Source organism: Meleagris gallopavo, chromosome 14 (genome assembly GCF_000146605.3).
Source record: "Meleagris gallopavo isolate NT-WF06-2002-E0010 breed Aviagen turkey brand Nicholas breeding stock chromosome 14, Turkey_5.1, whole genome shotgun sequence".
Lineage (NCBI taxonomy): Eukaryota > Metazoa > Chordata > Aves > Galliformes > Phasianidae > Meleagris > Meleagris gallopavo.
This window is the reverse complement of record NC_015024.2, coordinates 331,968-354,950: the sequence shown is the minus strand read 5'-3', so window position 1 is coordinate 354,950 and position 22,983 is coordinate 331,968. Positions and strand designations below refer to the sequence as shown.

General features: G+C 43.3%; 2 protein-coding genes across 8 annotated transcripts in view; one reads left to right on the top strand and one right to left on the bottom strand.

Annotated features, from left to right (window-relative positions):
* Position 1: 1 nt before the first annotated feature.
* On the top strand, positions 2-578 carry SMIM4 (small integral membrane protein 4; the record flags this gene model as incomplete). Its single annotated transcript, XM_003209955.4, has 2 exons — positions 2-131; positions 283-578. Coding segments are annotated over 2 exons (198 nt in total), but the record flags the coding sequence as incomplete, so codon positions are not given.
* A 3,100-nt stretch (positions 579-3,678) lies between these two features.
* PBRM1 (polybromo 1) overlaps positions 3,679-22,983 on the bottom strand; it is a 60,041-nt gene continuing 40,736 nt past the window's right edge. For 2 of the 7 annotated variants that reach the window (XM_031555520.1, XM_010718267.1), the window contains 5 exons: positions 18,735-18,936; positions 10,627-10,782; positions 8,312-8,382; positions 6,957-7,173; positions 3,679-6,593 (listed from right to left, as the gene is read on the bottom strand). In XM_031555520.1, the coding sequence (XP_031411380.1) occupies positions 6,421-6,593; positions 6,957-7,173; positions 8,312-8,382; positions 10,627-10,782; positions 18,735-18,936 (819 nt within the window). In that variant the 3' untranslated portion in view covers positions 3,679-6,420. Of the gene's footprint in view, positions 6,594-6,956; positions 7,174-8,311; positions 8,383-10,626; positions 10,783-14,560; positions 14,720-15,681; positions 15,876-18,734; positions 18,937-22,983 lie in introns of those variants that run through there. The other 5 variants (XM_031555521.1, XM_031555522.1, XM_019619995.1 and 2 more) reach the window with 4 other exon arrangements.

Genomic DNA, 22,983 nt, shown 5'->3' with positions numbered 1-22,983 from the left:
GAGGCGCCTGCGGCGGTTGGTGCCCGGCCGGGAGCGGTTCGGCGCGTACCGCCTGCTGCCCTTCTTCTTCGTCCTCGGCGGGGCCATGGAGTGGTTCATGATTAACGTCCGCATCGGCAAGGAGACGTTCTGTGAGTGACCGGAGCGCGGGGCGATGTGAGCAGCCTGGGCTGCGGGCAGCGGTGGGGCTGCGCTGCGAGGTCCCTTCAGCCCGGCCGTGCCGGGACAGGATCGGGGTCGTGTTCCTCTTGGAAGAGCTTACGAAGCCTTTTTCTGGCACAGATGACGTTTACCGGAGGAAGCGATCCGAAAGACAGTACGAGGCAAGGATGGAAAAGAGCGAATCTTAGCTGGAGGCTCCAAGGGACGCATCTCAGAGTTTGCACGTGTGCGATGGAGGCACTGCCGCGATGTGGTGGGCGGGAGGGCTCTGCGCCGGCCGGCACTGCGGGCTGGTGTTTGTTAGCAGGTTGTTCTGCACTCTTTTGTATTTAACAGAATTCATCGGGTTTAGGCCTTCGCCATCTATTGAATGTTTGGTTGGTACTTCTGAATAAACTGAAATGAGTGCACTGAAATGAGTGCTGCTGCTTCTCTTTGCTCGAGCAAACACCATTCGGAAAGCACCAGGTATGCTAAGCTGTGCGTCATGGATGCATCGTGGCAGAAAGGAAACGTTCCGTTTCCATTGGGTTACTCTGGACTGATGGAGGCTGCTATTGTGTCCAATTAGTGTTCTTTCCAGTGTAGTGCAATTCTAACCCGGTTCCATAGGACAGTTGTACAGCTCGGTGCTTATTGTGCCTGCGCTGCTTTGGAAAATCATCTGTGCCCTTCTGCTCTGCTGCGCTGCTTGCAGTGGTGGCTCTTACAAAGTGATGCACGGGCTGAGGGGAGTAAAAGGTCGATGCAAGGGAAGGAAGCCACGATGCTGCTGTGCTCTGAGGCCTTGATCTGGAGGACTGAGGCCACTGCACAGCCTGGGGCACCTCCAGGGATGGGCACCTCACAGCCCGACTTTGTGCTATACTTCATACTGAAGCGCTGTTCTACTCCAGTTCCATCTGCCTTTACTTTAGAGCCTTTGGGTCATTTTTTGTGCTGCTGCTTTGTTTTCTCATTTTTTCTCCAGTTTTTTAAGAAAGCCTTGTGCCCCAGCAGCATCTCAGCACTCCATCTGCTATGGATTCTCTCCCTGTGACCTCTCATAGCACTGCCATAACAGTAGTGGTGTCTCAGCAAATCAACATCCAATTTATTGTATCACAGCTTTCTTATTTCACCGCAGTGAGAATGCCAGGCACATAGGAAGTTGGCTTCAGTGTCTCCAGTTAAGCAACACAGAAAGACAGGAGTGCCAGTGGCTCACAAGGAGTTCATAGTGGGGAGTTCAGCAGTGCCAGTCTTCGTGCAGGAGAGAATCCTCTGAGCTGGCACTGTACCATTTCAGCCACGAGACAACACAGAATTGCAGTGACAGAAGATGAAGCTCATGAATGCTGGAAGCAGAGCAGCTGAGCCCTGTCCTGATCCGTTCCAGTGCCAAGCATGCCTGGAGGGGATTTTGGATCAGTTCTACTCCACACCCACTCTTTGGGTTGAAGGATTGCTGCTCATTCGCAGAATCACAGAATGGTCCGGGTTGGAAGGGACCTCGAGGATGACGAAGCTCCAACCCCCTGCCACATGCAGGGCCACCAACCTCCCCGTTTAATACCAGCCCAGGCTGCCCAGGGCCCCATCCAACCTGGCCTTGAACACCTCCAGGGATGGACGGGCATCTCTGGGCAGCTGTTCCAGCACCTCACCGCTCTCTCTGTAAAGAACTTCCCCCTGACATCCAACCCAAATCTTCCCTCCCATTCCAGCACTGAGAACACAGTCTTTCTGTTAGATGCTGCGGGAGCAAGCCAGGACACAGCTTTCAGTCAGCCCTGCCAGCTGTGGACTCAATCACATCTGTTCAGTCTGCAAGGAATTCATCTGGCACCAGCACAGCACCTGCAAACAGCAACTCAGCAGTTCCTCTGGCAGCAGCCACAGCAGGAGGCTCTGAGCACGAGCAAAGCATTACTACTGAAAGCTTCCCTGGTGGTGAGTGGGGCCCAAGCTGCGCCTGCACTCTGGTTATGGATGGCAGCAGCTGTTCCTGTGAGGTGCAGACACTTGCAACAGGACTGTGGCTTCCTAGGAATGTCCTTAAATCCTTCTTGGGTGTTTGTGCTTGGCACAAAGCATGAGGATTATTTGTAGTCCTCCCTGAACCATCTGATGGAAATGGGTTACAGACTTTGGGATGGACAGAGCATCCATCATCATTTTTTGTCAAAGGCTGCAGAGCATCTTTTGTGAAAAACAGACCAGCAACTGGTGCTGCTGTGCAACTCTGGGGATCTTCTTTCCTGATTTCATGTCTGTCTGCTGCCTCCTTTGATAGAGGTTAAGCTGCACATCTACAGCACAGGATTTCTGAACAGGAGAGCTGATCGAAGGAGCAGCAGGCTCTGTGCTTAGGACCACTGGATCCTAGAGCACTGCAGGCCCTTGCAGAAGGCCTGCTGATTTGTTTTCTTTTTTTAACGTATTTACTTTTTGCTTCCCTTTTGTTTGACTGTCAAACTTACTGAAAAATTCAACAAGCAAAAGGAAAATGAAGTTCCTTCATTAGAATGCTTCACCTGCCAGTGAACCAGAACCCCTTCCTTGCTGCTGAAAGCACTCAGCTACTTTGAAACACCACTTCCACTCAGTGTTTGCTGCTGGGAGCAGGCTAGGCAGATCTGAGTGACCTCCAGTACTTCATGCTGACCAAATACTATGTGAAGAATGACCTGAATTTGGTCTCCCTGTGTGCCTTCCCATGGGCTTCGAGGAGGGTGGCAGTTCTGCGTGCCAGGCAGTGTTCACCCCTCGGGTGAAAGGCATTAATGCGTGTTAATTAAGTGGAACGGTAAGCGTGTTCTGGTTAAGTAGCTCTCTGCAAAGCATGGCAGAGGCACCCCAACACAAACGAAGGATGCTGTCATTTAATTTCTCTTGCTGTTGGTGTTATCAAAGAGAACTTCCATCTCAGTTTTCAATTTTATTGGGTAAAAGATGCTTTTTCCACATTGCTTTTCTAATTCCCTTCATTATCCAGCTACATCAAAGAAGTCCTGAACCAGGTTAGCTTCCAGCACGAAAATTAAGGCTTGCTGTTTATTTTCAAAGCAGTTAATGTGGAGGCAAATGGACCCGACTGCATCTTATCACCTCTGCTTAGCACACCATGTATTTTCCAGGGCTCCCTTCGTGCTCCTTGTGGCTCATTTTTCAACGCCACTCTTCTTAGCACCAGCAGAAGTGTCTCGCAACACAAAGGATAATAGAAAAAGATTCTTCACCCACACACGTGCATGCACAGAGGGAGGATTCCACAGCGTCAGCACCAACCAGAATTACTTGAAGGAAAATCCCACCAGAAGCCTTGATGGGACACTCAAACCTGGTTAATCCAAAACACTTTGCAAACTATTTTTATTCAAATTAAAAAGACTCAGGTAAACAAAGTGATGGTACATACAAGTTACACACCTGGTTATCAGCTTAACCCTCGGGAGTACAAGATGGAATGAGCAGCCAAACAGGGACTAACCAGGTCTGAAACCATGTGCTGAAAAAAAAGTCACCAACATCAACTTTTTTTTCTTACAGAAATGGTAAATTTTCTCATAGAAGAGAAGAGCTGAGGAAGAGAACAAATAATTATTACTCATCTCCAACTGGTTTATGAAAATACCGGTCCTAGGTCGATCTATTTCCACTTTCTCAGAAGCCAACCATTTCCCATACATACATTTATTTTAATAGGAAAGTTTCGCTTATGCTGATACAGTGAAAAGCAGTGGAAAACAAATGAGGGGTTCAAATGCCCACAAAGAGAGGAAAAGACAGACGGACGTCTTTTCTTGTCTTGTTTTTAAACCAGAGTCAAAAAACAGTTTCTTTTGCTGGTTTTGAATTCTAGACTGTAGCCATCATATCCCAAACCTTCCTGCCATCAACTGAAATGTCTCCTATGCAGAGACACGATTTTGAAATAAATAAAGCTTATCAGAATTGATTAGGGCCAGCCCCGTGGCTCAGCGGTAGTGCTCTGCACTGCCTTAACAGGAGGAGCCAGGCCTCGTGGGGATTCCCAACCTCTTGCCCCTGTGCCAGGGAGCAGTGGGAGCACTGAGAGCAGTGGGAGCAGCATTTTGGCTGCTCGGGCAGAACAGAGCCAGTGCTGCACTTCTGCTCATCACCGGCCTTCAGATAAATTAAACATCTGAGTTACACGGGCTCCAGAGGGAGTCCCATCCAGTCCTCCAAAGAAAATAAATAGAACAATAAGTTAACTAAAATCCATCCCAGGTTCTTTGGTGTAGTTTTTGTTCATGCTGAGAACAAGACCATCTGGTGGCATTACTACGACCCATGGTAATTCCAAGTGCTTGGAAATCAAGATTTGCTGCCCGATTTGCTTCAATGTCTCATCTGTGTGGCTAAAACTGCAACGCCTACGGTAATTGAAATGTGTTCTAAGATGATAGTGTGTATCTACAGGAGGTCTAGGTGTACTCCATTTCTATCTCATGAAACAAACATGGTTCTTTACTGGCCTTTGTAAATGATTTCTGTACCGCAGGTGTTCTACTTGTAGAACTGTCCACTGTAATTTCCTCTAAGATTTTGCTTGGCTCCCTTTTCCTCGCATCCCAGTGTACATCTGTCCTAAAAAACGTCCCTAGGTGCTCACCTCTAATTATAGGGTTTTCTGTGCAACGAATGTAGGGCTGGAATAGGAGGGGAACTAGCCACTAACATTTAAGAATAGTTCATACTTGCCTGTCCCTTCCCTCATCAGTATTCAATTGCATTACCAAACAGAACCCAGTATCTGAAGAAAAACATTTAACCTTCTGCCAGTATGAACTCAGAAGTGTTCTGTATGAGCAGACTTTAAAACACCTTTCCAAATGATAAACATTTCTAGAAGCAGTATGAAAGCATATCAGCAAATTTTGGACTGAGTTGCAGCGACCATGTTTGTGCCAACAGTTTTTTGTTTGTTTGTTTTTCAAATTAGTGCTGTTTTCCCAGTTAATTTGTGCGATCCGAGAGCTCTCTTTTTCTAAAATTGAGTTTGTGAAAGCAAACAGCTTTGCAGCCCAAAAGGTTAGTTAGTTAGCTACAGTGAACTCTTCAGCAAAGGCAGTCACAACCTCAACACTTGGCAAGAGGGGCCTACACATACCTTACTGAGCTAAACAACAGAAGCACAAAGCCCTCTGAAGGCTGCAGTGCACAATGCACTCTGTCTCTAATGCACAAGGTATGTCGAACTTACAGTACTATTCTGAAATTGAATTCATGTGTTACATTTCAAATTTTGCCTTGTAAAACTTTCGTTAGTGTGAATCAATACACTTAATAGAAAAATGTCTCGCGGTGCCCAATCATTAACAGAATGTGTGTGGATTTAGAAACCGTGTGACTCTACCAACAAAACAGCTTCCCCTCTCCTCTAACTTACCTTCCGTGACCCACACTGGTTCAAAGTTGTGGCCTCTTGGCCTCTCCCACATGCAGACTGCACTGCAGAGGTAGAGGCGTTCCCTTCCTGCTGCCCAGTGTCGGGGACATCACACAACACCCAAAGCAGGTCAGAGCAGACGAAAGATTCCACCTTCCACAGGCATGCCAGCACACGTATTCTGTTACTGACTTGGGATCATAGTGGCCTTGGCTGCAGCGTTAATGCCTGGACAGGACTGGAGAACATTAGCAGTCAGGTTAGCCTTGTCCCATATCTGCACCTGCACTTCCATGATCCATGGCCCATTCAGCTGCCTCAGTATTTACCTGCAATGTGGTTTTTCCCTAGCGCCAGTGCTCACCTTACCTTCAGCTTCCTTCAAAGAGATCCTCCCTGCTCATATCCAAGTCAGAATTCCGCTGGGAGCGGCTAGCACACACAAGCACATGTACACACGTTCCTCTAGGATGTAAACTATGACTAATTTCACATTCCATTGTACCAACCTGTAAATACTTTGTTTTCTTTTTTTTTCTTCTTTTATATAAAAACAATGGCATCAGATTCTCAGCAATAAAGTGTAAGAAAGATGAATCCTTGACTACAGTTAACCAAATATGAAATCGCCTTTCAAACAAAGGAAGCATATGCAAAAATCTGTGTATTTGATAAAGTCAACTTAATATAACAAAAAGTGAAATATGCTTATTAAAAGTGTCCTTATATAAAAATGGTCTCGCAATGTACAGTAAAATGCAATACAAATTATTGTTGGTTATCTCTCCCCACCCAGTAACTAAAACAGCTATTGTTCCACAAAACTCTATATGCCAGTATCAAAGAAAGAAGCAATAATGCGACTAAACATTTTCTATGTTGTACGCCTGGCGGATGTTGAGGGTGTCTCGCAGCATCAAGTCTCGCAGGCGCCATAAAGCATCGGCCATTGTGGTGTGAGCCCCTTTGCTTTTCAGCCAGTGTGACGGGAGGCGGCTCTCCTGCTCTTTTGACAAGTGGACGTCTCGTCTTCGTGCTGGAAGGGTAAGGAACAGCCCAGTTATCCACTAGCTTTGCTAAGCTGGCTTTGCCTTTGATATTTGCCAGCATTTTTCTAGGAAAAAAAAAACCAAAAAACAAAAAACCAATTCTTTCCTATTTCTTTTACCCCCAATATTTGAGCACACGCAGTTGATAATTAGATTTATACACCAGTAATGGAATTAGTCCACTGATAACACGTACTCCCTGTCTGTCGATTTTAATAAAATTGACACACGCAGGCAATCGTTAAATAATCAGCAGATTAATTTGGTATTTTCCATAAAAGCCAAAAGTATTCAGTTACAAGGAGGTGTGTTCCACACAGAAACGTCCCATTCTGTGCCAAAAACCTTACCTGCAAGGGTCTGGTCCCACTTGCTAATACTGTTTGATTCGGCACTGAGCCCCTCGATGTATTTCAGATAGGCTTCGGAATGAAGAAGCCTCTGTGTCTTTGGTGGAGGGGAGACAAACATGGGAGTTGAGGGCTGCTGCATAACAGGCTGAGTCGCGGGGCTCTGGCCGGGATATGGGGGAGGTGCCTGCTGTCCTGGAGGACCGAGGATTCCTATCTGCAAACAAAGCGATGGAGAGATGGCATCTGGGGGAGCTGCAGGGATGGTTCACACCGTGCATCACAGCATCCTTATACAGCAGAACTTTGGTTATAACCAAAGGTGTAAGAGATTTCCCTAGAAGGCAACCTCCCTCCAGCCAGCCTTACCTGTTGAGGTCACTGACATGTACAGAGAGATGTGTGAACAAATCTCATTTAACAGAAAACAATTCTTCATCACTACCACCATTTCTCCTCTCTCCCACTCCCCTTAATTACTCCCCTTGCATTGTTTCTATTTCACGCTTTCCGAAATTTGACCAGAAAATGTGTGATGTGCAAAGTGTGGAGTTTATCTTCTTTTAGGGCTCTCTACAACATATTATCCAAAGCAATCCTCATCCTCGGAAGACCAGGATGCTTCCACAGAATAAATGCTAATCTTGGTCAGGCAAAACCTGCAGTCACACAAAAATCCCCAAACCATGGAATTCCCACTGCTGCCATTCACCAGCAGTACTGAGAACTCTTAGCAGAGTTAGCAGAGCCAACCCGTGGTTTAAATAACTCACTAAAATGACATACACGCTCTACTGCCTTCTCACTCAATTCTGTTTTTCTTTACACCCTCTCACCAAACGCAAGTGCAGTCCTTAAAACTCAGTGTGATGAACATTTAATCTACATCGACATTGAGAATGAACATCTGATCATCACTGGCATCAAAACTCCCAGATGTAAATGGCCAATGAACATCTGCTTTGTTGGTTTGTGAAATCTGGGAGAAAATAAACAGTGTTTATCCATTTAGCCATGTCTGAGAAAGTGGACAGCATCCCCTCTGCCAGCAGCTTAACTGTGTGTTTACATGACTTATATTAGCTCAGCAGAAAGGAAAAGAAGCCTGTTTTGCTTATTTTGCAGAATGTATCTCATTGGTCAGAACCCAATTGGTCTAATAACAATTCAACCAAGAAATACAAACAGGCACTGAGAGAGAGCTATTAACTGGTTCTGAATATAGCCCTGTGCATTTGTGGTTTCTGTTCTCTCTGCATAAGGCTGTGTGCATTCCTTACGTGTCTTAATTGTTTAAATGCTAATCCAGAGCCTCGGAGCCTCATAAATAATGCAAAAAAAGGACACACACTCACCTGCTGTCCAAACGGACCTGCACCAGGGGCTGGAGTGCCTACCATGGGGGACACGTTTTGGCCTATAACACCTATATTCCAAAATATACAACGATTAGTCTTACTTCAGAGCAGAGAGAAATACCGCTTTGGTCTTCTGCAGTGCAAATTTATACTTTGAAATCATTGCTTAAAGCTAATTTGGGAACATTCTAATATCCCACTCTCCCACAATAAAGAACGCTTTGGAATTTTCTCAATGAAAAAAAAAGAAAAAGAAAAAAAAGGCACCAGAACAACTACCCAGCATTGATGTGTGGCCTGCTGAATTTCATTTAGCTACAGAAATGCAAAGTCCTTTCTTTCCTCCTTTACCCAGTGTGGCCTGACTACATCATTTCCTTCATTATACCTCTGGCTTGACACAATCCTCCTGAAATCCTCATAAAGGGAAAAGCTGATTTGCTTTAGCAACACTGAATATTTCCTGGTTTTTAGTGGTATAAAATACAACTGCGGCAGGAAGAAAGCCAAGCCACTGCATAAATTCTGTATGTAAGTATATACATAGATAAGATGCCACTTACAGGTTCAGCTTAAATAGTCTCATATGAGAGACAGAAAAATATTTGAAAACCAAAGCCACAAAGGCAGGTTAGCTTTTTCCCCAGTTTTTCCTACGAAGAGGCTTTTCCCTACTGCATGCCGTGCAGCAGATACCTCCCACATACAAATCACAATGTGCAGTTCCTGCTATTTGATGTACATAAAAAAGTCATGCGTGTTGCTGCTTTTCTTCATGCCATTTTTTTTTTTAATTCCTTCATTTAAAGCTGCAAAATAACAAAGAGTCTTCCTAAGGCTTGGATTTTGCAGGCAGATTTCTGTGTCAGTGACCAGAAGACGTGTCATTTTGCATGCTAAAGCACATATCACATTAATTTTCCATTTGATTACAACCCCCTATCTTAAATGCATCTGTACTAAGTCAGACGGTGGGAAAAACACTGACAATGCAAGCTGTGGGATATAGCAGTGATCTTCGTTTTGGTATGAAGTGAATAGGTTTGGAGGGGGCACCCTCACCTGCCCAGCAGCACAGCCTCACCCTGAGCCCACCCGGCCCCATCTAACACATGGGACCACATCCCACGTGCTCCTCCATCCCTGGCACTGCTTTGCTCACACACACAGCCCAGCTGGAAACACTGCATTGTCCCAGAGTCACCTCCAAACATTTGTATGCTGCAGCTGTGTGCTTCCAGGTCAGCGCTGCGGTGAGTTGCAGGCAAGCTCAGACACACAGCACTTCTGCTCTATGTGGATTTATGGTGAATCTTGCCTACTGGTGAAGATGCGAGCTAACACTGACGGATTGAAAAAAACAAACAAAAGCAAGCAAACAACATCCAACCATCACAGCAATCTGCAGACAGACACAGCCCCAACCAAAAGCAGCTGCAAAGGGGGCAGGGAGACAAACAGAGCACTTCTGCCCACAGCTTGTTTAACTGCTGAATGGATGGGATGCACATCTCTAATAGCCACTTGAGTTATCAGAGGTAACTACTGGAAGAACCCACAGACAACAGAATGAGAGGGCAGGCGAGTGTATTTTCCCCACAAAACGGCATTATTGGCATCAACACCAGAAAGTTTGGTATGATTTGTTCAGCCTTACCTGTCAACAACAGGGTGGCAAGAAAATAGCAAATGTGTAGTAAGCATACTTTCAAAAAAGAAGAATTTGGTCACAGTAGCATAGCCAGTTTAGCTCCGAAAAGTTTCCAGTTCCAGCTACAAGGCACAGTCTGCACACTGTTTTATAAGTAACATACAATGGAGCACAGCAGCCAAGGGGTCTGATGCAGCTGGGTGCATCGAAGTGCAGCCGGAATGCTCGTCAGCTAACACACTTCTTACTGAAGCTCAGTAAGAAATGAGAGCAATACATTTCATTTCAAATTCAATTATTTCACTTTAATGTGGAGAGGGTGGCAGAGTGCTCTTCAAATGAGCAGGGATATGAACGGGCTGACTGCCATTCCTCAGACCTTTGATAAGCTCGTGCCATTCTCAGGTCTGTTTTGGCTGGTGCAAAACCACTGCTGGAGCAGCCCCACATTTCTCCAGTGGCCTTTTGCTGTTCCTTTATTGGATGTGTATCCTACCAATGTAATCACTTTGCACGCACCCCCTGTATTCATCTGTGCTGCAGTTAAACAAACCTGCAACTGTGCTAGGATCAAAACAAGCCACAGATAACTCCTGTAACACCCAGTTAAACAGCAAGTACATGACAATGAAACACAGAGCGAATGAGGATGAGTTCTTACCGGGCGGTGGGATGCCTGGGATGCCTGGCATACCTGGCGGGAGTTGGTGGGGTGGGGGCACCCCTGGGTGAAGTGGCTGCATGCTGCCCATGCTAACAATGCCATCAACTGGGCCCTGCAAAGGTGGCAGCACCGGTGGATAGCCACTTATCATGCCTTGAAGGACACAACAAATTTCAAACATGCATCAATGACATGCAATATGATCTATACAGTAAATCATGCACTATCCACAAAAAATAAAATGAAATCGAAAGCACCCTTAGTAGAGCAAGACGAGACTACAATTAGTATCTCGCAAAAATGAAATCAAGTTATCGATATGAAACACTGCACTGTTGATGAATTAGTGTTTAGTGTATTCGTACGCTTCTCGTGGGGGCAATAAATGCCGAATACTGGGACATGTTAACACAAGGGATAAATTCAGCCACAATTAAATGTTACTAACAAGCGATTTTAACACAGCTTAAAGCTCTGCCATCTGCAGACAGGTTACAAACACGACACTAACTACACGAGCCTTGCACACAGCCCTGGCCTGGGGGCTGGCTCGGAGACCTGGCCAGAAAAAATAAAGATCTACACGTTTTTCTGCAGTGAATATGCAAAATTTACACTTAAAAGTCCTGGGACATTCATATACTTAAAATCAAAGGCAGTGACAGGGATGACTGTTCTTATACCATTTTCAGTAGAAATCAAGGAAATCACTACAACGTGAGGCCGGAGAGCACTGGCTGTGCTGGGCTGCAGGGACCTGCACTCACAGCACTTGACTGAAGGTAAAAGAGCTGACAAGGGACTCATCCGGCCCCTGGCTGAGTATCATATCGTATCCCACCGCTCTCAAAGCATCTTAATAGGGAACACAAAGATACTGCACTGCTGCTCATAATTTTGTTTTTCAGCACCTGAGGAGGAAGACTTAAGGGCTCATTCCGGTTTTGACTCAGGTTCACTGCTATCCTTTAAGTGAACCTAGATAATGTAGGTATGCTAGCTGCTAGAACTTAAACTTGCCTATTTTCTTGCTTGTTTTCTATGCTTTTAAATCAGAGAAACAAGGAAAGGTGTTGGAAAGGCAATAAAAAGATTGAGAGGGGACAGAAGCAAGTCTAAAGAAGAAAGGTAAGTTTAGAAATGAGAACTGCTGAGCCTTCTGTAACCTGCTCCAAGCAATCACTTACAAAGTCTTTGCCACATTCCAAGTAACTCACAAAAGAAACTTTCAAAGCAGAGATTTCTGGAATAAAAATGTCAATAAAAATCAACATCAGCTCTGACTGAACATTTTTCATCAGCAAAGCTGTCGTGAGCTCAAGATCCAAGCAACTTGAGTGGCTCCAACATGTAAGCCAGATTTGTCACCTGCTCAGCAAGGGTGACAAAGGTGAGAAACCTGCAGTTCCAAAGCCTGACGTGGAACAAAGAATTGATCTCCAAACATTCATTTTCTTTGAATACACAGACACCCAGACTGACACTCAGTAAATTGATTTTGGATAGCTATTTCATATATCTAGAAGCTTCTCTGTTCCACCTTATCAATACAGTGCAATCTGTACTGCTAATGGGAGAAGTAAAAGAAGAAAGGACAAAAGCATCCCTGGAATAATGTGCTTTTACTGTAGCTACTGCCTGGTACTTGCACTGCACCCCACGCTGCAGTCCCACCATCAGTGCACCTATGTATGCTTCTGAAGCTTTTAAAGAGAAGAAGAAAAAAAACAAAACCCACAAAAAAAAAAGAAATACAAAACAAAACCAACTTTCCAATGAAACAAACCCATCTTTGTCCATCACAAAAGCTCATTCCTGCATTTCCAAACAAAATACTGAGCAGCTGATCAGATTAATGACATTGTAGAAAAGTCTCCATAGGAAATCTGTTTTTTTAGCTCATCACAAGGTTATACAAACAGCCACTGTCATACCTCACGTACAAATTAACACTTTAATTTTAAACTACTAAACCTGGGTGAACTATTTTCAGCTCCTACCGCTGTGATTTACTGCCTTTCAACATACTCTTCCTCCCATTTCTTTGAAATGTAACAATGTGAGATTAAAAAAACTATTGTAGCTCCTAAATGTAAAAGCAACTATAGCAGTGTGTGCTGAGAGAAATGCATCTCAGAAGGCATCATGATTTCTTGCACCTGTGGACCATAAAAAAAAGATGAAAAAGATCTCTGAAACAGAGAAAAGCAACTGTGACTTAAAGATGGGCTTAAAACTGTGACTTTCAGTGACTCAAGGATGGAGGAAAGTTTGAAAAGTCTGCATGGAATAAGGCACTTCCAAGTAAGACTTGTGGAAACCAAAAGAGGAAAGACTGCAAATGGGACAAAACCAGCAAGAGTTTATAAAGATCCATTTGGTCATCCTCTAAATGAAGTATTTCACAATGGCTGAGTAAAGAGACTTCAACTTCTAAGTGCTTGAACTGTAAGATGATGGCCTTGAACAGACACGTGCTTTTTGAGGAGGCTGCTGCAGGATGGCAGGGAGCACGCATAGCTGGAAATGTGACAATAGGAAAAAGCAGGAACCAAACCAAAAAACAAACAACCATGAGATGATGACGTTTCTAGTCATCGCCACCTCCTCTAGATCAAAGATTACTCACAAAGATGACCAGCACTGGAGCTAGTTTTCCTTTTTTCTTTTTTTTTGTAAATATATGCACACACACACAAATACCACTGCAAGACAAAAAATCTGAAAGGTGTTCAAAGAACAAAGGTGGTTTTTTTATATTTTATTTTTTTTAAAGCAAAAAAGAAATATCAGTATAAACAAATGCTTTTGTAACCTGGAGGTGGTAAACTACATAAGAGATATGCCTTCAGCCTAAGCATCCCTCCAACCAATGCACTGAAAAAGGATTTAGAAACCAGGATGAAAAATACTTCAGGCCATCAGTTCTAAGTATGGCCACAGCCTGCAAGGCGGGAAAGAAAAAGAACAGAAGGATAAATGGAATAATTTGAATGCCTTAAGTTAAAAAAACAACAACCAAGAACTCACAAACCAAACCAAACCACACAACAAAAAGAAAACAAAAAACTAGTCATTCATCTAACTATTCACTTTTACCTAACTCAGGACTATTTCAACCTTGACCGATGCTACCCAATTGCTCCTAATCAGAAATGGGAGAAGAAAAGCGACCCATCAGGTCAGACCTAATCCATCCTCTCGCAGATGTAAAGCTGATTCTCATAAAAGAACTTCCAGTGGACTATGCAGTCTTCACGTATGACCTGGACATCCTTATTCTGAACACACTGCCTACGAAATCAACTTGGAGTATGACTGGCAACAAGAAAAAAAAACCCAACAACGGGAACCACGTAGAAGAGTTCTCAAAACTCAGGTCTGTTCTGCAAATCACCCGATAAAAACCAGCAGTGTTGACATGTCGTACTTGGTTTTGCAATGACTCTAGAACCTAGCCAGCTGCACTTATGTCTAATCACAATTCTGGAGTTTCGATTTTAAATTTGGTTTGGGTTTTGTCTCGCCTCTCACATCCCGACAATAAAAACAAGTCCTCTGTCTCCTCCTGAACCACCTCCACTGATGCTGCTTACACTCAAAGAGTATTCAGCTCCCAGCATCACTGCTGCAGCAAGAATAAACGTGACTTCTGCAAAGTAGGGCCAATAAACATAAGTGCATACAAACAGCACAGGCCTGCCACACAAGGAGGAGGCTTCTCCCCTGCGTTTCCACCAGAACACTCACTACTGGAGCAGGGCACTGGGGCTGCCACCCTGCTGCTGCAGATACGCATATTCACCGTGAAGGAAGACTGAAGAGGCTGAGCGTTTTCCTCCGTAAGAACAAAGTGACCCAAGAGTGTGTTCAGTTATGAAGGGGGTTGATACAGTGGATGAGGAAAAATGGTCGTAGCTCCTACGTTTACCTGCAACGGGTGTCAACTGCTGATTGAGCATCCCCATTGGTGTTGGTGGCGGCACCACCCCCATAAGAGCCCCGACAGGAGTGCCTGCCCGGGGGGAGGGATTCTGCTGCTGTGCTGCTCGCTCTCTCTCCTGCTGCTCAGCAACTTTAGCTGCCCGCTCTGTAAAAGTATTTTAGATTTTCAGTTCTGTTTTGTAACCCAGAGTTTCAAAATATTATCTGTTCATTAAAAAGGTCTAGTCAAACACTGGCATACTTTAGTAAAATAGAAAGTAGAACAGATGAATCTTTGTAACCAGCATATGATTTGATTTCATGTGGCTGCAGCTAAGACTTTTAGAGAACCTTGAATGAAAAATATTCCACAAAGTTTTATCTTTTTCTTAAAAAATAATAATAATAATAAAAATAATAAAATAAAAATTTTAAAGGAACAAATTGGATAACAACACCAGTGTTACCAATGTGAAGCAGCAGTCCAGCAGTAGGCCAAGTCTGCACCAGGACAACATGGCAAAGCCTTCCCTCTTTGGACACCACTGGCTCAGCTGGACCAGCTTCAGTCAGCACCCTGCCTGCCAGCCGTGCCCTGGAGCAAGGTGCAAATAGCATCCAGCAGTGCCAGTGGCCCATTTCTTTTTGTGCTCCCCACTGCTGTTTCATTGGTGGTGGTTTTGCTGTTGTTGTTGTGTTTGTTTGTTTTTTGTTGTTTTACTGAGATAGTTGAAAAATGGTGGCAAAGTTGGGAAGCATTTGCAAAGTTTTCTTAGAGTAGATAGGTTCAAGCAGCAGTTTGATGAACCAAAAATATTTTCTCTGCCTCTGTCATTTTCCCCATTTTTGTTCCCTCTGAGGTTTTTTTATTTTATTTTTCCTGAAGATGTCTAACTCACACTGAGCTGCTCACTGGAGGTCATGTGGGTCCCTTGTATGATTTATCTCAATCGAGTTTCTCACCATGACTGCGGGAACAAAAGATCTACTGCAGGGGAATCTGACCAGAGGACAATTTTATATTAAGGGAAGGGCAAAGGGTCATGGGAAGAAGAAAGAAAGAAAGAAAAAAAAAACACCATAACAAAAGAGAACCAAAAAACAACCCCAAGCAAACAAAAAAGAAGGTATACCGAATGCCCACTGAAGGTGCTTCTGGAGCATGCAAGTTGTTGGTTGTTCACTCTGAACATCATCTCTTACTGACGCAATGAGGAACAACAAAGGATAAATGAATGCAGCATACATCTCCAGCAAATGTTAACAACAGTGACTGCAGGGCTGGAAGTTCTCTTGCAGTTGGTGAAAGATGAGAACTGTCACTAAAACAGCAACCAAGGTCCTCAGTCAAACAAGGCTAAAAAGTTCATCAAGGAGATCACGTTATACATGCATCCTGCCAAGGCTACTGAGTTCTTTCAAGTATGTGTCTGCAAATGTTCACCATGCATTGGTGTCCCGGAGGACCTGTGCAACACCTAGCACTACTGCCATGCACTGTAAGACCGGTTTCATTTCCAAAGGCATTTCCTTCCTTTTCACTTGTGTCATTTCAGAAAGAGATGACGACGCACAGGAACTCACTACAGGCAACTCACATGTGACTGACCACAAAATACATGAGACATTTAAAGGTAGATCCTGAAGTAGAAAATGGAGATAATCATCTTAAGAGTACAGCAAGCATTTAGAGAAAAGATGAAGTAGCTGCTCTGCCTCTCAACTACTCTTGGCCAGTTAGAATGACAGTCAGACAAAAGCAAAAGTTTTATAGACACTTTGATGAATGAGAGATTCTTGTTAAGCATTCAGTTTTATCAGATTTTGGAGTGCTGAGCCTCTAAGAATGTGACGTAGGACAACATTCAAGTTTTACCTGGTCTGTCCCTGCTGTGTCTACCACTGAACTAACAGATGGAACAATATTGCCAGAGGGAACTTAAGAGAGGTCTGAAAGTTTGGCCTGGAGCATTCACCTTCACACTCACATCATTCAGGCTAGGACTTGAAATCATTCTAACGCCATTTCCAATGCATCTCAAGAGACAGGAGAGAGACATTCTGCTTTGAACAGACCTCTCCTTAAGACAAGCCTTGGCCTCAAACCCCACATATTCTTTTATATTAAGGAGTTCTCACGGTGCAGTTAGCCATGCAGGCACTTCCAATGCAGCCTGTTCTTTATTTGACTACTGCTAAAGAACAGCCATCACTCTGCACATACACTAAATGAAATTTTCAGTAGATCAAAATGGATCAAAAATGCAAACTGCTTTCCCAGCAGACCATGGAAAGGCACTTTACTATTGAAATGACAAACCATATCTGCTCCCTACTCTCTGCCCACCCTGGAGTGCATGCATTTCACACTCACAGTGGAAGGAGCAGAGTCTCTCTCCTTTCATGCACAGGAGTAAGCAAAGAGTTTGGACTCTAAGGAACTCCATCCCAACCCCTCAAAACCAAATAAAAGCAAGCCTGTCCCTGGGCAGACAAGAAGTCAGAGAAACTGCAATTCAAAACTCAAAAGCTTCGGAAAAAAACATAAGGAGGAAGGCTGCAATGGAAGCACTTGGGCTTACACAAAGGACAGACGCTGTTCTGCTGTCACATTACAGTGGAAGCGTGAGCACCAAGCAGCTCTAAGCTAGAAGTGAGGACATGCCAGCCATCCTACTGCTTGGGCAAGGCTGCAGGGAGGGACCTGGCAATAAAATACATCAGACGCACCTAGAATGGTGAAATAGGAGACTACAACAGGAAAAAAGTAAGACCATAGTACTTTCACATACGGCATTACCACATCCCTTGACAACATTTGCAAAGGAAACTCGCATGCAGTCCTGCTGTATTACCCTCCAGCACTTCAGAAAGGACTGAGGAGGCTGAGGGTGTGAAGTGACAGCACACAAACTTCTAGTCTGAGGATCAAAGCGTACTATAAACTGTAAGCATGTAAAAAAACCTAATCAAATCTCACCTTTTAAAAGTAATATTATAGCTTAATTGAGCAATACCTTCCTAGGGTGTTGAAACTTCCCTACCCAAAGTAGTATCTTCTCCCAATAAAATTGCAACAGTTGCTTAAAAACTGAGCTTTCTATTAGAAATGCTGAGACATTGCTAACTAGAATAATTGGATGTCAAGCCATTGTATTAGACTTGATAGGGCCTGCTGTTAAGGATCAACTGTATTTTGATTTTGATCAAATAAAGTTGACACAGTAAGCATTGTCAGTGAGGAAGGAGAGGATGAAGGAGAGGACAAAGGAGAGGATGGAGAGGACAAAGAAGGAGAGGATGAAGGAGAGAACGGACTTTCTAAAGTAAATCTCACCCCTATGAAATTTATTGGTATAAGGTTTCAAAATCTCTCAGCAAAATCAGTTACAACAGTTGATTAATACTGAGACTGAATAACAGGTCATATTTACAGTACTGCAATTGAATCTATACCTCTTTTTCTTTCTTTTTTTTTTTTTTAAAAACCAGAGCTCTTTCAGACTCTCAGTACAGTTAATTGAACAACTTTTTCCCACTCCTCTGTAAGCTTTCTTACCTGGCACTACAGCTCCAAAGAGCTTCTTGTCCAAAGATCCCTTTCTTGCAGCCCCCTCGAAAGTCCTCCCATATGGAAACTTTTACAAGCTGTGTTTTCAGCTGACAAGGGCACTGAGCCCTTTTGCTCCTCATTTCTTTAACCTTGGCTCATTTGATTATTTGTGGCAAAGATATCTAAATTATCAGTTGTGCACTACACAATTTAAGCCTGTTCTTTGCTCCTCTTCAGTCATCTCTCAATATGACTTCTCTTTAAGGTACGTCCAGAACACAAATGTAACTACACTCAGAGGGCAGTGAGGCCCTGGCACTGGTGCCCAGAGAAGCTGTGGGTGCCCCAGTGCTGGAGATGCTTAAGGCCTGGTTGGATGGGGCCATGGGCAGCCTGAGCTGGTGGGGGCAGCCAGCCCACAGCATGGGGATTGGATCTAAACGACTGTGAAGGTCTCTTCCAACACAAGCCATCCTATGATAACTATGATTTCTACAATTCTATGACATTCTGTGATTCTATGATAACCATCTTCTTTTATAAAACCGGTCATCCGAGTAACAGTAATGAACATGTTCAGAGAGAAAAAGTAGAAAAAAAAAGTTTAAACATTTTATATTTTATTTACCTTCATATTCTGCTTTCTTTGTTGCTTCCAGGTTTCTCCATTCAGTTCCTACAAGCCTGCTGAGCTCTCCAAAGGAGTAGTCTGGGTGCTGAGCTTTAATCACAGCTCTCATCTCACTGCTAAATAAGATGTAACCACTCATGTTGATCTTCCTTTTTGATCCCTCCTTCTTGGTGCTGCCCTTAACAGACTTGGGAGTGGACTGTGAGAAAAAGCAGTTATGACCACAAGTACACAACAGAGAAGTTTCTTAACATTAAAAAAAGTAAAAGCTGTAGGAAAGTAGCATGTAAAAATATCCCCACTTTTCTCTCTCCTGTACGAGGGCCAGCCAACCTTACAGCCTCTCAAGAGAGACTGCACTTCCCAGGCAGTGACAAGAACACACGCATTTACAGAAAACACTCAAGTGGGGAAAAAACCCACAATAACAACAAAAGCAAAAAGCAAAACACAACAACATGATGCTTTTTAACCCTTCCAGACATAAGGCCGACCTTATAGCTGCAGCTTCCAAAAGTGTGCAGTAACTCAGCACAGAACAATTGCTGTTAGCTGATTTCAAATTAACCCACAGGGCTCAGAAGTACTGAATAGCAAGCAACTATTTAGAAGGCAAAAAGAGGATACAAGCAATTGTACTAATTTCATGTCATCTATTTTGCTGTTCAGAAATACTGCCAACATGAGTCGAGTCGAACACTTTATTTGCCATCACGCATTTTATGGAATGGCTTTCATGTTTAATCCTGGGCCTTTGCAACTCTCATCTCCTTGGTGCCATCCCCTACTTTCACATTTCTGAGTGCTCTTAATTTTGCCTATCAAACTTTCCTTTCTACTGCTCCTCTCACATTTCCTAAATACCCATTTATCCCCGGAAATGAAAAATAGAGCCCAATTTCACTGTCACTGCACCAGGTTCACAGCCCTACCTGTTGATGGGTAACTAATCCTCTGTTCTACTAAAGATCTGTCTCCTTTGCTCTCATCATCCAGACTGCTCCTGCTGAGAGCTCTTTGACATCTCCAGCTATCAAAAAATTCAACCTACTCTGACAACCATCAAGATAACACCTGTCATTAGACACAGGAGATCATAACCCACCCACTCTCTGACCAATAAGGCCCAAAATGCTTCATCAGACCAAAACCTTCAAAAGGCTCTCCCCACGTCTTCAGCATTACAGATTTCTCACATTGTGAGCAGTACAATCATTTCCAAATATTTGCAGGGGAAAAATGTCTAATGCCTATCTCTCAGAGAAATGCAAAGCTTCAGCTACACCAAGACATTCTGAAAGTCTTGTTCATAATTTAAGCCATGAGGCATATTCTGAACTGAGGCATAGCAGTACGTTACTACAAACATCACTGCATTCATTTTCAAAAAGCCTCAATGTTTTCATTACAAACCTAAGGATAACACTTAGCTTTTAGGGAGGAATTCTTTAGATATGTCTCTATGATGGAGAAACAAAGAAAAACCCCACACAGTGCATGCAGAACATAACCTAGCTTCTCAGAAGTTCTCAGTACAGAAACAGGAAAATCCAGTTATACATTTGGAATATGTATTCCAAATCCACCACACCTGGTGGATAGGGAAAGGCTGTTGGCATAGTCTACCTAGAATTCAGCCAAGCCTTTGACACTGTCTCTCCCAGCATTCTTCTGCAGAAGCTGGCAGCCCATGGCTTGGACAGGTACATTCTTTGCTGGGTAAAGAACTGGCTGGAGGGCAGGGCCCAGAGAGTGGAGGTGAATGGAGTTAAAAATTCAATAGGTGATAGGTCATGAGTGGTGTATCCACACCTCGAGTGCTGTATTCAGTTTTGGGCCTCTCACTACATGAAAGACATTGAGGCCCTGGAGAATGTCCAGAGAAGAGCAACAAAGCTGGTGGGGTGTGGAGTGCAAGCTTTACGAGGAGCAGCTGAGGGACCTAGAATTATTCAGTCTGGAGAAGAGGCCCAGGGAAGACATTATCACTCCTACACTCCTTGAAAGGAGGCAAGATGGGGGTCAGTCTCTTCTCCCATGAAACTAGGGATAGGACAAGATGGAATGGTCTCGAGTTGCACCAGCGGAGACTCAGATTGGATATTAGGAAGAATTTCTTCTCAGAAAGAATGGTGAGGTATTGGAACAAGCTGTCCAGGGGAGCAGTGGATTGACTGTCCCTGAAGGTGTTCAAGGAAAGGGTAGATGTAGCACTTAGGAACATGGTTTAGTGAGCAGTATTGATGGCAAGTGGATGGTTGGACGAGATGATCTTAGAGATAGTTTCCAACCTTAATAACTGTAGGACTTGGCCTCTGCACTTAGACAGACACAAATATACCAGCCTGTTTTGCTTTATAATGCTTGCAATAGTGTATTAGTAACAGTCATGTTATTACACTTAAAGGGCAGGCCATCAGTTTGGGAGAGATAACAGGCCTTCCAATCAATTTTTAAGAATTCTGAATTCAATTCTTATGTTTTCCATTATTTTACATCGCTGTTATGACAATTTCTAACAGAATATTTTCCACTCAAGGCAGGTAACTGTTTTAGATGTGTTATGAGAAGAAATAAACCAGCACCCACGCCTACAACATTTCACAGCCACGTGATAAAGCAAAAACTAAAACTCCACCTTTTTTTTTCCTTCCCATTCTGCTTGCAACATTCACACATTGGTCAAGCTTGACTTGGCTTGACTCATTTAATTTTCGGGAGTAATATTTGCTTCTTTTGTTACCAGGAAAAAGGGGTAAAAACCATCAGGGTTTTAATAGTTGTTAGATAAATTGCATATGTTTAAGAGAACATAAAGCAAGCGTGTGCCTTTTACCTAGGAGCTCTGTTTAAAAGAACTTATTTTAAAAGGGACAGAAATAGAACAGATTACAATAGGTCAACAAAGACGGTTCATTTCTGTGCTGTGTGACTGTAATCACTCTGCCACAGTCATATTGTCCTTTGTGTAGCAGCTCAGACACAACGTCTTTTATTTTCCAAATCAGCAGCATCAGGAATCTCCCAGGGGCCCTTACGAATCGTTCTTTACTTTCAGCCTGCACTGCTATTTGACCCCTTTCAGTTTTTCTTACTTTCTTTTCCCACTTCAATTTCTAGGCTTCAGAGATCACATCTGGCTGAAGTATATACACACACATTGGATATTTCCACTGATTTCTCAACAGTTACCCTAGAAGTCCTGCAAGACAGTCTCATTACAAACAATTGTAAGAAATGTAGCTTTCAGTATGGCTTTTTAAAAAGACACTATATATTTGTTCTTCAATAAAACATCTCAAGGGATCTGAACAAAACAGCTATACTGGAAGACAGAAAGCAAAGGAGAGCAGAAGACAGTGAATGCTGCAAAAAGGCAGCGTGAGGAATTCTTTTATGTCCAGCGATTCCTACTTAAACTGCTTTCAGGAGCTGCAATGGTAACATTTTGATGCATAAGAAGCCACATTCCCCTCACCTACAACATTATATTAGTTAATACAGATTAACAACACAATATCTTTTTTTTTTTTTTTTAATCACTTAGCAAGAATTCTCATGCTACTTATGAATACAGCACTAAAAAAATAAGAGCAGAACAACACCTGCACTGAATGGATTTGGTGGTCTGCTCACACAGCAAAAAAAATCACAGACAAACCAAGGTAAAGCAATGAATTTCATCAATGTGTGTACGTGTGTGTCACATCCAAAGAGTTATTTCTACCCAGTGGTCACATCGTTTCTTCAACTGCCAATGAGGCTGTCACTTCAGAATTAGTATGACACAGCAGAAATCCAGACTGCTGGTTACAAACACATCCCAAACTCCCTCTTGTCCCCAGCACATCACTCCCACTGCCTTCTTAAGGCTGGCATTAACTTAAATGTGAGAATGTGATGAAACAGATACAATAATTTAATCCAGTTGCAAACAAATGCTTTTGGTTAGGTTAACTTGCAGATAAAGTTTCCCACTCTACTTCAATACTCAGTTACATAAATACCAGGCATATGGGCAGGTCTCCTGCCCATATATCAGCACATTAAAGTTTCTGCGATGCGCAGCAAGACATAAAAAGTTTTCATCACTTTTTTTCCCCTCTCAAGTTCTGATTTTCAAGTATGAATGGTAACTTAAAGGAGCGATCTTTTTTCCTTCAATAATGATGTTTCGTTTTTTAGAAAATGCTACATGTCATAACTCTAACACTCAAGTCTAGCTTTTTACAAAATGTAAGGAAAA